The 12,111-nt window shown below is 58.2% G+C and overlaps 1 protein-coding gene across 1 annotated transcript; it reads left to right on the forward strand.

The window, feature by feature from the left end:
- The first annotated feature begins 282 nt into the window (after window positions 1-282).
- On the forward strand, window positions 283-11,703 carry Znf469 (zinc finger protein 469). The gene has a single exon (XM_038313038.2). It carries the CDS (start codon window positions 283-285, stop codon window positions 11,686-11,688), a length of 11,406 nt encoding a protein of 3,801 aa, XP_038168966.1. The 3' UTR covers window positions 11,689-11,703.
- Window positions 11,704-12,111: the final 408 nt, after the last annotated feature.

Genomic DNA, 12,111 nt, shown 5'->3' on the forward strand with positions numbered 1-12,111 from the left:
GGTGTTTCTGTGATAGTCACACAAGTATTGCTGCTCTGGGCTTAGACATGGTCTCCATAGGAGACTTCAAAGTCCAGCATGGGCTTCCTGCCCCAGCCCACCCGTAAGATCCATCCCCCATGAACCTGCAATTCATTTATGGTCTTTTCTGGCAGGCTACACGCAGGACCATGAGTATAGGCTTCCCTGAGCCCCGTCAGGGGGTGAGGATGGCCACCCAGCCCATTACCTGGGCTGCTCCTCCAACCACTGCATCCTCCTAGCATCCGGGACCGTGGGGCCATGCCAGGAGAGCGGCCCCCAACTCTGCCCAGAAATTTGCAGCCCTGCCAAGTTGCCAGCAGCCTCGGGTGCCCCTCTCAACAGCCCCTCAAGGACCACAGCTCTGCCAACAGGACCACCCGGGGCATGAGAGATGAAGGCAACAAGGCCCAGGCCCAAGGTTCCCCTCAAGCGCAGCTGTCTCAGGCCAAAGAGGTAAAGCAAGAGGACCTGCTACTGAAAGCGCAGGCCCCAGCAGGAGAGAGCTGTGCACAAGCTTACTCATGGCTGGCTGGCAGGATGGAGAGCAGTCACCCACCGCTCCACAACCTAAGCACTTCAAGGATCAGATGCATCCTGGATGAGCCAACTACAGACCTACGGCATGAAGTCCCCCAGGTGTCGGAGACCAAGGCTCTTCGGGTCCAAAAGACCAGAGCCCGCCGCAGGCCCAGCATCCCAAGGGCCCTCCCCTCCCCGGAAGAGAATGGTTCCCAAAGGTGCTTTCAGGAGGCCCCTTCCAGCTTTACCTCCACCAACTGTACCTCACCAAGTGCCACCCCTGGGTCCTTACCCCAGAGGGCCTCCCAGAGCAGTGGCACCAGCCCCCATAGGCCTGCTTCTGGCCCTAACGTCCAGGCCATTGGGACCAATCCCTGGCCTCCTGCTGCTGAAAACAGCTTCCCAGGTGCTAATTTTGGGGTCCCCTCTACAAAGCCCAAGCCCTTCCCTGAAGGGAGCAGGGCTAGCAGCCCCCAGAGGGTCTCTGTCTCCTACCCTTTCCCTGTAGAGACGGCCCAGCATGATCAGGCACCTGGGACAATGTTGTACACCTTCCACCAGCCCTTGGTGGCTTGGTCTGAGGAGGCCCTGGGTACAAACCCTGCCTACCCATCCCTACCCTGCAACCCAGGCCAGTCGGTGGGAGCTAACACTCCCAGTGATCTTGGAGGTGCCCTCTCCCCACCTGGTGCTGCTCACTTGGTCCCAAGCCCCTTCCATGACAGTTTGCACAAGAGCCTGACCAAAGGCCTTCCTGAAGGGCCCCCTCCCATTCGTGATGGACTGGGAAGTCCCAGGGGTCCCCCAAATCCTCCACCACAAAGGCATTTTCCAGGGCAGGGATACGGAACTAATGGGGTGGGTACCAGCCCAGTGCCTCTGGACACAGAGCTGCCCACCTCTGGGCCACCACCCGCTCATCTGCCCCAGCTGTGGGATTCCTCAGCAGCTTCCTACCCCACATCCACCCTGGGACCTGTGGTTGCTGCCAGGACAGCCTTCTTCGAAGACCAGCAGCTCTGCCTTCCCCAGAGTCCCCCGCTGCCCTGGTCCCCGGCGCTTACCACCCCTATGCCAAGTTCCCACCAAATGGGGGTGCTAAGCCCACTGACATTCCCCAGGGGGTCTTCTGAGTGGCAGGGAGACAGCCAGGGAGCTCTGAGTGCTTTGAATACAATCTCCAGGCCTGGGGAGACACGGTCAGCTCTCAGGAGCAGCCCTGGTCAGCCAAGCAGTTCCCCAAGGCTGCTAGCCTATGGTGGGTTGAAGGACCCTGGAACCCAGCCCCTGTTCTTTGGGGGGAACCAGCCCCAGGTGTCACCCCAAGGAGCCCTCAGCCTTCCCCCACCCAGGGTGATGGGAGCCTCTCCCAGTGAGTCCCCTCTTCCGTCACCTGCAACCAACACAGCCAGCAGCAGCACCTGCTCGTCTCTGTCGCCACCATCCAGTAGCCCAGCCAACCCCAGCTCTGAGGATAGCCAGCAACCTGGACCCCTCAGGACCTCAGCCTTATTCCTGCCCCCCACCCACTCCCAGGACACCAGCAGCCCCTTCCCTTCCCCAGAGCCCACACACACCCTCCCTACATGCTACCAATCAGAGTCGGCCAAAGCCTTCCCTCTCCCCACAGAGGGGTCAGGAGCTGAGGATGCCTTCAAGAGCCTGGAGGGAGCCCCGTTCCCCCACAAGAGCCCCTCCCTGGGCAGAGACAGGGTGCAGGGCTTTGCTCCACAGCCACCACCGTACTCTGCCCAGCACTTCTCCCTCAGCAGCGCCAGCCTGGACCAGCTAGATGTACTGCTGACCTGCAAACAGTGTGACCGCAACTACAGTAGCCTAGCAGCCTTCCTGGAACACAGGCCATTCTGCAGCCTGCTGCTAGCCAAGACCAAGGATGGTCCCCTGCAGCCTCCGGGGCTACCCACACCCACCACCACCTCAAAGGCACCAACCGATGCACACTCGGGCTTGCTTGAACACAACCAGACTGTCCCCTTCCTGCTGACCAGAGATGACCAGGGGGACAGCAAAGATGACTCCCTGAGATCAGGCTTCCTGCCCGCCAGCCTGGCTGTTGCCCCATTCCCACTCCCCCCCACCTCGGACCTTGACATGGAAGATGATGCTAAGCTGGACAGGCTCATCACTGAGGCACTCAACGGCATGGAGTATCAGTCGGACAACCCTGAGATAGACAGCAGCTTCATTGATGTCTTTGCTGATGAGGAGCCTTCAGGCTCCAGGGGGCCCAATGCTGGGCATTCCCTCAATACCCAGCTGGGAGCAACTCCGAAGAACACTACCCAGCCCCAGCTCCCGTCCAGAGTTGTCATGCCAGAATCTCAAACTCCCTGCACTGAAGACAGGAGCTGCCCAGCCCGAAACAGGCCCAAAACCCGCTCCCTGGGCTTGGCATCTGCAGAAGCAGATGCCACCACCCTGGTCAGGCAGCAGAGGAGAGGGAAACAATTCAAGTTGTTTCGGAAAGAGCCGGGTGTGACCAAGAGCACTAATAACCCTGCCAGAGCCATCTGCCTAAGACCAAGGAAGAAGGGCCACAGTGCTGAGCGGCCCCAGCCCAAAGACCGTAGAAGTCAGGCTCGCAAGGGCCATGCTCACACAGACCTCAGCACCCCCAGGACCTCCTTTAAAGAGACCAGGAGCTCCAAGCACCTGCAGCTGCCCTCTGGGAAAGACACCAGGAAAAGGAGGGGTCGAGGTGGCTCCTGGAGCAAGGAGCTCATCCACAAGATAGTACAACAGAAAAACAGATGCCACCGGCGGCAAGTACCACGTGGCCAGGTCTCCCACGTCTCTCTGTTGCCTGCAAGACCACCTAGCACCCAGAAGGGCAGGCTCAGGGGCCAAGGCTATCCCTCTGAGTCTGAGGAGGAGGGTGGCATGCAGCAGCGGGATTCAGGGGGTCCTGCCCAAGACTGTTCCCGCCACAGCGGCCAACGGTGGCGCCAAGGCAAGAAGAGAAAGAAAGAGGATGCGACCCAGGACCCAAGAAAGGTCATGAGGCAAGAGGCTGGTGAAAACCAGGGCTCCCTGACTCCAAAGAGGACACACAGCCTGTTGCAGAGCTTGGACGCTAGAGAAGTCCCTGTGGAGAGAGGCTCTGAGCATAGTGATCACCCCACAGTAGCCCCAAAACATCCTCCACATGTCCTCACCACCACCGAGACCCAAGAGGAAGCAACCCTGGGCTTCCCCCAGGAGGTCAAGAAGCTTGAAGTTGCTGCTGAGCTACACCTGGACACCACAGAACTCACAGAGAGGTCCCGTTCTCCAGCAAGCTGTGGCAGGAAGAGCCCCAGACCCGCTGCTCCAGTGATCCCACAGGCTGACAGCCCCAGGCCATCCAGCAGTCACCCTGAAACACTATCAGGAAAGAGCATGCCAGCACCAGATGCAGGCTGTCGACTGGGTACCTCTGGGTGCATGGAGTCCCCCGGTTTGCATACCGGAGAAGACTCCTCTGCTGCTCAGCCTGGAGGGTGCCTGGCACCCATTGATAAGGCGGCAGATCCTTTCCACACTGAATCCAGAATCCCGGTTTTCGAGAACTCTGGTTCTGGTTGCAACCTTGACCACTGTGACAGACACTCTATAGGGTGTCCAGCTGCCAAAACAGGGCCCCTGCCTAACAACGACAACCCCTGTGAATTATTCCTCGGATCCAAGGACCTAGCTAACTGCTTCCCTGAAGATCTGTGCTCCAAGCCTTTAGCTATGGACACACCGCCAGCCGGCAGCTGCTACCTTGGGCCACAGAGTATGGAGACTCTTGAGTCAGCTCCACCAAAGAATCCACCCTACCGGGTTGAAGCAGACCCAGGCAAGGTGCCTTCGCCACTGACCTTGGAATCCACATCCCTATTTGCAGGTCTGCCTGAAGATGGATTTGATCCACCACTCTTTGACAGTTTGTCTGCAAACAGGGTCACCCATGTGCCCCTGGTGTGTACTGACCCTCTCCCTAAGAAACCTCTGACAGATCCCCTGTATCCCCCGTTCCTGCTGCTGGAGGAAGTTTCTCCGGTGCCGCCTGGCCCCTTTCCTGGCCTCTCCAAGGGAAAAGTACTCGGTAAGAAGTGTCGCTTTGAGCAGACAGTGTCTCCCAGCCCTCCTGTACCTGAGAATGGAGGTGACTGTAGTGTTACCCTAATGAGCAATCTGTGCGCAGATGAACTAGAGATCAAAAGGTTGGTGACTGAACTAGAAAGCCAGCTGCAAGGGAAAGGGAGCACACAGGGGGCCTTGGGAGAGCCTGAGGAAGCTGCACCAGAAGGCAGGATGGACCCAAGCCCACGGCAGGCCTCCCTGCTGCCCGCACCTCCGTCCACCTCACCCCACAGAGACATCCTCTCAGCAGCCAACCTTACAAGTCTTGAGGGGTCAAGTTCACAGCAGGAAGGGGCCCTCAGGAACCCCCAGAAACAGTGGTCGTACCTAGCCTCCTGCCACACAGGCAGTGCGGCAGCTCCCCCAGGTACCCAGAAAGACCCTGATTCTGGGGCTCCTCTCAGTCCTAAACATTTTAGCCTCAGTTTTCGGACAGTGCAGGAGGCCAGCATCTCCAGCACAGACTGTCCAGTCCCCCTAAGTGACCCTTTGCCTGACTCCAACAAGCAACAGGCACCCTTGTTACATGCCGAGAGCTTAGTCAAGTACAGCCCAAACCATGAGCTTTTGTTTTCTAAAAATAATGAAGTTTCTGGGACAGGGGAGACTTCCCCACAGCTGCTTCCCAGTAAACATACAAGAGGGCATTCTCCAGACCCCTGTGAGGCCCAGGATCCCTGCCCCAGTTCCTCTGCACTAGAAGGATTCAACAACCCCAGTGCCTACCTGGCCTTAGAGCCCAACTTGGTGCTTAAGGGTGAAGAGGGTGTCACCTCCCCTCCAAGTGTTAGCTCCAGCCATGACTCCAAAGGACACCTTGAGGGTCAAGCAGGAAGTCCCATAGGAACGATGCTTACCAACCCCATTGCAAAGGATCCTGGCTTTAAAGATGAGTCTGTCCCTGCAGGGGCCTCTCCACTCTCTACTCTCCAGAGTGGCAAGGCCTGGTCCCATCCCATACCAGATCCTTCCTGGGTGACCAGTGCCCCCCATGGACAGAGGCCCCAGGAACCAGCCTGTGCCTCCTTTCCTCTGCTCCAGATCCTGGGTGCTAGAGCCAAGAGTGAAGACAGTACTCAGGGCCTTCATCCTGGGGACCCCTCGGAGGCCAGTGTGAAAGGGGGCTCCTCGGAGGCTGTAAAGATGCCAGCTCTAACTACAGACATCCAGAAGAAACTGAGTTCCAAAGTAGATGGACATCTGGGCTCACCAGGTCAATCTAAAAAGACCAAAGGCCAAGGTCAAGCTAACAGATTTCAACCAAAGAACTGGAGGAACCTGGGGAACCCGGACACACTTGCTAAGGTCGGGGCCCGTTTGGAAGAGAGGCCGGCCAGGAGCAGAGGGGCACGTCAGGGGAACCGAGCAGCCCGGAGCTCTAGGGAAGAAGCCATGCCCTCCACAAGTCCCACCCACCCTGATGGCACATCCTCGGCTTCTGTCCTGACCACACCTCCTCTCCCGACAGAGCGAGCGGAGGGAAGCCCAGAGAGGGCAGTCAGCCCACCGCTGCTGTTTAGCAATAGGGACCTGGCCCTCTCTGCCACCTCCCCAGCCACACCTACTCCCAATGACCTTGAGTCCCTACCCCAGGAAGACCCTGAGGCCAGAGTCAAGCCTATTGGGCCACCAGCACCTTCCTCCTACGCAGAACTACCCAGCCCCTTCCATCAGCCAGCCTATGCTGTCTTGGCACCTCTGGGAAAGGCCAGTCATGGCCAAGACTCCAAAGCTGCTGGGCCACTAACAATTCCTACATCACCGGTAACAAGTCACTGTGGCTCTGAAGAGACTTTATCCCACCACTCACTCCCAGGGACCAACGGTCCCAAAGACCCTTCCTTGGGCCCACTTGGCCCTATCAGTTTCTCAGCCCCTGTAATACTTGACAGGGACAGCCCCAAAGGTATCACAGTAAGAACATTAGAAGATTCTGGAAAAGAGGAGCTGAGGACATCTCCTGCCCATGCCACTGCTCCTCCCCCAGAGGGTCCCAGCTCCCCCAAAATAATCATCAAAACTGCCCCTCTGACCAGCATTCCCACCAAAGATGACCTAGATTCAGAGGAGAGACTTGAGGTGCCAGACCCCCACTGCATGGAAATCCCACCCCTCAGAAGCCCAGAAAGGACATACTGCAAGGACCCTTCCTTAGGGGCCCAGAGCTGCACACCCTGCCCTGGCCATAGCGAATGCCACAGCATTGTAGCTGTGCCCACAGACCTTGCTACCCTGGGGACTACAGGACCAAACTCTCAGCTCTGCCAAGAAGATGAGGCAGCAGCCAGCATCAAGGAACAGGACAACCCAGGGACACCTGGGGCAAGACACTCTGATGTGACAAAGGTACCCAGAGCCAATGCCCAAGGCACGCCCGCAGGGCTTCACTTGGCCCTGACAGCTTCTCTAAGCTGCACAGCCCCTGACTCCAGACCTGAGTCTCAACAGCATGGAATCAGTATATCTCACCCTTCTCCCCAGAAGTGCCCCTTCAGTCCCAAAGAGTCTAAACGGAGGCCCCGGGGCTTAAAAAATAAGCCACACTCGACAGAGAAGAACCCAGCTGGGCTACCCATGATCTGTGACCTCTGTTCAGCCTCTTTCCTCTCCAGAGCAGGCCTAAGCCGGCACAAAGCCAGGAAGCACCGGCCATGCAGGGAGGCTAGCTCCCAGCTGAGCCCTATGACTGTGCCAGCTTGCCAGCCTCCAGATTCCATGACCCAAGCATGCCAGACCCCTGGGAAGAAAAGCTGCAAGTTGCTTGGGAAAAGAAGACCAAGTCACTCACCCATAGGCCCTGGCCACTCTTCTGGGCCACTTCTCCTCCAAGCCTCTACAACATCTGAGGACACCGTGGGTCCTGAGATGCTGAAGGTGACTAGTGAGAAATCTGAGGGACTCAAGACACCAGCTGTTCCTCTCAACCAGCGACCACACACCCCAAGTCTGACTGAGCAAGGAAAGGGTGCGAAGGTTCCAGCCTCTAAACCAAGGAGAGCAGATGACTGCCCAGCAGACCAGCTCCATCCCAACCTTGCAGAAGTGAAAGGCCAGAGACAAGGTGGGGAGCCTGCTGATTCCTCCAGCCACTCAGAGAAGAAATCAAACAAGAAAGGGGGAAAGCCGAGAGAGAGGAGGGAGAAGCATGGTCCTAGAGACACTGCCCACGTGACTTCAAACAGGGACCTCTCAAATCCACCAGCCACACATGGCAATCATTTCACCCCCTTGAGCCTCTCACCCAAGGGAGAATGCAGAGCAGCTGTTAGGCCACCACCTCTATCCCCCACGGTAGAGCCCAGAGTGCTGGAGGACGATACAGATATGGGCACAGGGGCCCTGGGTCCAGAAGCAATGCCAATACAGAATGCCCCCCAAGAGTGGCGAGTCTGTCAAGGGATGATAGATAGAGAACAACCAGATGAACAGAAGGCAGCCTGGGCACAGTGGTTCTGGGGACCAGGAGAGGCCAGGCCATTGGATGGTGGAGGAGAACCATCTCAGGCTGTTGAGAGCCAACCTGCAGAGGACAGCAGAGGTAGGTCAGATGGAGGCGTTGGTAAGGGGACATCTAACTCGCCTGACGGCACACATGGTCTTAAAGTGAACAGCACCATCAGCAGCTGCCCGCAGAGTCCTATCGATGACTCAGAAACCCCAAGTGAAGTTCCAGGGCCCAGGGGCACCACTCCTGAAGCCCCCAGCCCAGGTCAAAGGGAACCTCTAGACTTCGATGACGAGGTCTCCTTCTCTCAGCTCTTCCCCATGGATGGCCGCCTCACTCAGAAGAAGAACCTACGTGTCTACGGGAAGCGCTGCAAAAGGCCAAAGCGCCCACCACCAAAGGAGCCCAGCCCTGAGGTGGTAGACAATGCCTCGCTCCTCTCCACACGCCTGCCCACAGATCTCAGTGACTCGGGCTCCCTCTGCCTGTCCCGTGAGGAAGAGGACCCGTGGGATGATGAAACCAGGAGTTTGCCCGAGTCCTTCCTCCTAGATGGGCTTCTTAGCAGTAAGGCACCTGGCCTTGACCCCTGGACCCCCAGCTTCAGCCTGTGGGCCCTGGACTCCAACAGAGAGGCCACCGATATGGAGGATGGGCCCTCCTGCTTCACCGAGAACCAGGATGAGTGGTCTGAGGCCATTCCCCAGCTGCACATGGTCCCAGCAGCCTGGCGAGACCTGGAGCTGTGTAGCCCTGCCTGTGAAACACCCTCTTCCCTTGGAGACATGAGTCCAGAGCCCCCTAACCTGGAAAGAGAACATGATGTTAGACTTTCCGGGAATGCTGGCATGCCCCCACTTTATGTTAAAGACTTTGAGGTGCTCAGCACCCAGCTGGAGATACAAGACCTGTGCTTTCTAGGACCCTGTGATGACCTTGCTGACCTCCCCAACCCGAGCATCTTAGACTTCCAAGCCACAGCAAACCCACAGGGGCCTCCGGACAAAAGAACAGAGGAAGCTGCCAGGGCCAGGGGAGCCAAAGGCAGAGACCGGCCAGTGAAGGGTAGGAGGGCCACCTACAAGTGCAGGGTGTGCTTCCAGCGCTTCCACAGCCTCGGTGAGCTGGATCTACACAAGCTGGCACACAGCCCCTCGCCGCCCCCTACTTGCTACATGTGTGTGGAGCGCAGGTTTGGCTCTCGGGAACTTCTTCGGGAGCATCTGTGGGAAAAGCACGTTCAGGGCAAAGCCGGGCCATGGGCCTGTGGCATGTGCCTGAAGGAGGTGGCCGATGTCTGGATGTACAACCAGCACCTGCGGGAGCATGCAGCCCGCTTTGCCCGAAAAGGACAGGCTCGGCAAGCCCTGGGAGACCTGCCGGGGTGCTTGGAAGGGGAGGACACTCTCACGCATTTCCTGAACAGTATTGTGGAGCGAGCAACCAAACCCCAGAGGACCAAGCACTCAATTGGCAGGGCCAGCAAGGAGGCATCAGAGCAAGAAGGAGAAGCAGGGAAGAAAACCCCAAGGAGAAGGGTGAAACACAAGGTGCCCGGCTCAGTCACTCCCAGCCACGGCCAAGATGGTGCCTTGCCCTCACTCAGTCCGGCAACCGAAGGAGGCAGCCCATCCGTTCTGACCAACAGCTCTGCCATCTGCTCTGGCTCTGTCAAGACACCCCCGACTCCATCCCCAGACCCCTGGTCCCACAGTGAGTCCCTCCTCCAAGCGGTCCCAGTGCATGAGGACTGCAAGGACCCCTCCCGCGACTGCCACCACTGTGGAAAGCAGTTCCCCAAGCCCTTCAAGCTGCAGCGCCACCTGGCGGTGCACAGCCCACAGCGTGTCTACCTGTGTCCCCAGTGCCCACAGGTCTACCCTGAGCACTGGGAGCTGAGGGTGCACCTGGGCCTGACCCACGGGGTGAAAGAGGAGAAGGAACTGCCACACATGCCTCTCTATGCCTGTGAGCTCTGTGCCAATGTCATGCATGTCATCAGGAGGTCCTTTGTCTGTAGCTCTTGCAACTACACCTTTGCCAAGAAGGAGCAGTTTGACAGACACATGGACAAGCACCTGAGGAGTGGCCAGCAGCCCTTCGCTCTCAGAAGTGTTAGACGGCCCGGAGTTCCTGGGAGGAAGACCCAGGTCCCCCAGGACGTGCTACCCAGCAAGCAGCACAGGGTGGCCATGCCCTCCAGCCCTCCTGAGCCCAGCACTGACCGAGGCCCATCCACAAGCAGCCCCACTCCTAGAGAGGGCTCCCTCCCTGCACTACCCCTGATCTGTTCAGAGTCAGCTCCTAGCCCCATACTAGACCAGCCCAGTTCTCAAGAGAGGCCTGTGGACCAGGCAGACCACTCACTAAAGGGGAGCGACCCACCGTTGACTGGCCAGGACCATCCACCGCCATCCTTGTCTCCTTTCTCAGCTGCCTCGGCTGAAGGTACAGGTGACTGTAAGCTGGACAGAGCCCTGGAGAAACCAGAAAATGAGGCTTCCTTAGGCAGCCTTGAACCGTGTAGGTGGCAAACTCCCCCAGGCGAAAAGAGAGCCCTTCAGCTGTTCTCAGGAAAACACAGGAGCCCAGGCACCAGAGGCAAGTGTGCCCCTGGCTGTTCCCCAAGAGACCCTTCCCAGCTCCAGAAGGAGAGGCTAGCAACCGCACACCACACGGTACCTGAGGGGAGACAAGAGGTTCCCTCCCAGAAGGGAAGTGCCACCAAACCAGAGACCTGCTTGAGTTCCTCCAAGCACAGATCAGCAGCGCCCCCTAGCAAAGTGCTAAAGCTGCCCCCACCGCCAAGAAAACCTATAGGGGTGGGGACCCCTCCATGTGGAGGGCTGGTCCAGAGTCATGAGGAAAAGGGAAGACCCAGCACTTCTAAAGTTAAGCTGAGACCCAGCTCTCAGGGCAGTGGGGGTCTACAGCCCCCCACTCAGACAGGGGGTGGCAGCCAGCCCCAGCCAACCAGTGGACAGCTCCAAAGTGAGATGGCTTCCACCCCCACTGAGCCCAGCTGTCCTAGCTGGGGGAGCTCCACCCCTGACCAGCCCCCACCTCAAGCCCACACCAAGGGCAGCACCCGGGGTCCCAGAGAAGCTGATCATCAGGGGGTCCAATTGCATTCAAGTCCCAGGGAGAAAAGAGAAAACAATGAAAAAAAGAGGAAGGACCAGGCCCTGGGACTGGCCAGGCATGGAAACATGGAGAGCATGGGGAGAGCCCCCTCCGCCCCTGAAAAGTCATCCAGGGCCCCTCGAAAGCAAGCAACTCCCAGCCGAGTTCCCCCTGTCAAGTCCAGACCCAGTAGCCAGAGCGGCAGGACAAGGCCACAGTCATCAGCACAGAAGAAAGGGGACCTGGGCCACACTTCTGAAAAGGGCTCCTTCCCCCAGGCAAGACCCCTGTCCAGGCCATACAAACGGGTCAGAACTGTCTATGGCGTTGAACACATGGAGCCCCGGGAACACCGGACGGCAGAGGCCCAGAGTGACCTCCTCAGCCAGCTGTTTGGGCAGAAACTGACAAGCTTCAAAATCCCTCTAAAGAAAGACAATTCCCAGTAGTCCACACTAGAGGGTGCCTGGGGGCCCAGCTGATGGGCTCTCTGTCTGGCCTTTGGAGTTAGAGGCAGCTCAGTGTGAGACCACTCTCGTCTGTTTCTCTGCACCTGACTTCCCACAGATTCTCCAACATATCAGAGGGCTGATTGCTGCTGGGGCCAGGGCTTTGTGCTGGAAGGCTAGGGTTGAGGGAAGGACCAGCCTCAGCCCCGCTGAGATGGTGCACCTGCTTTCTTGGTACCAAGTACTTAGAGAGAGTGGCTCACTGGAACCATGCCCTGTTGGCAGGGTGCTTCGCGCAGTAAAACCCGTGTTTGAAGGTTTGCACAGGGTCCCCTATCTCCTAACAGGGAAGCACATTAAGGCAGCCAAGCCAGACATTGGCAGCTGCCTTGTCTTGCTGCTGTTGCTAAGATTCCACAGTGA

This window comes from Arvicola amphibius, chromosome 15 (genome assembly GCF_903992535.2).
Source record: "Arvicola amphibius chromosome 15, mArvAmp1.2, whole genome shotgun sequence".
Taxonomy (NCBI): domain Eukaryota; kingdom Metazoa; phylum Chordata; class Mammalia; order Rodentia; family Cricetidae; genus Arvicola; species Arvicola amphibius.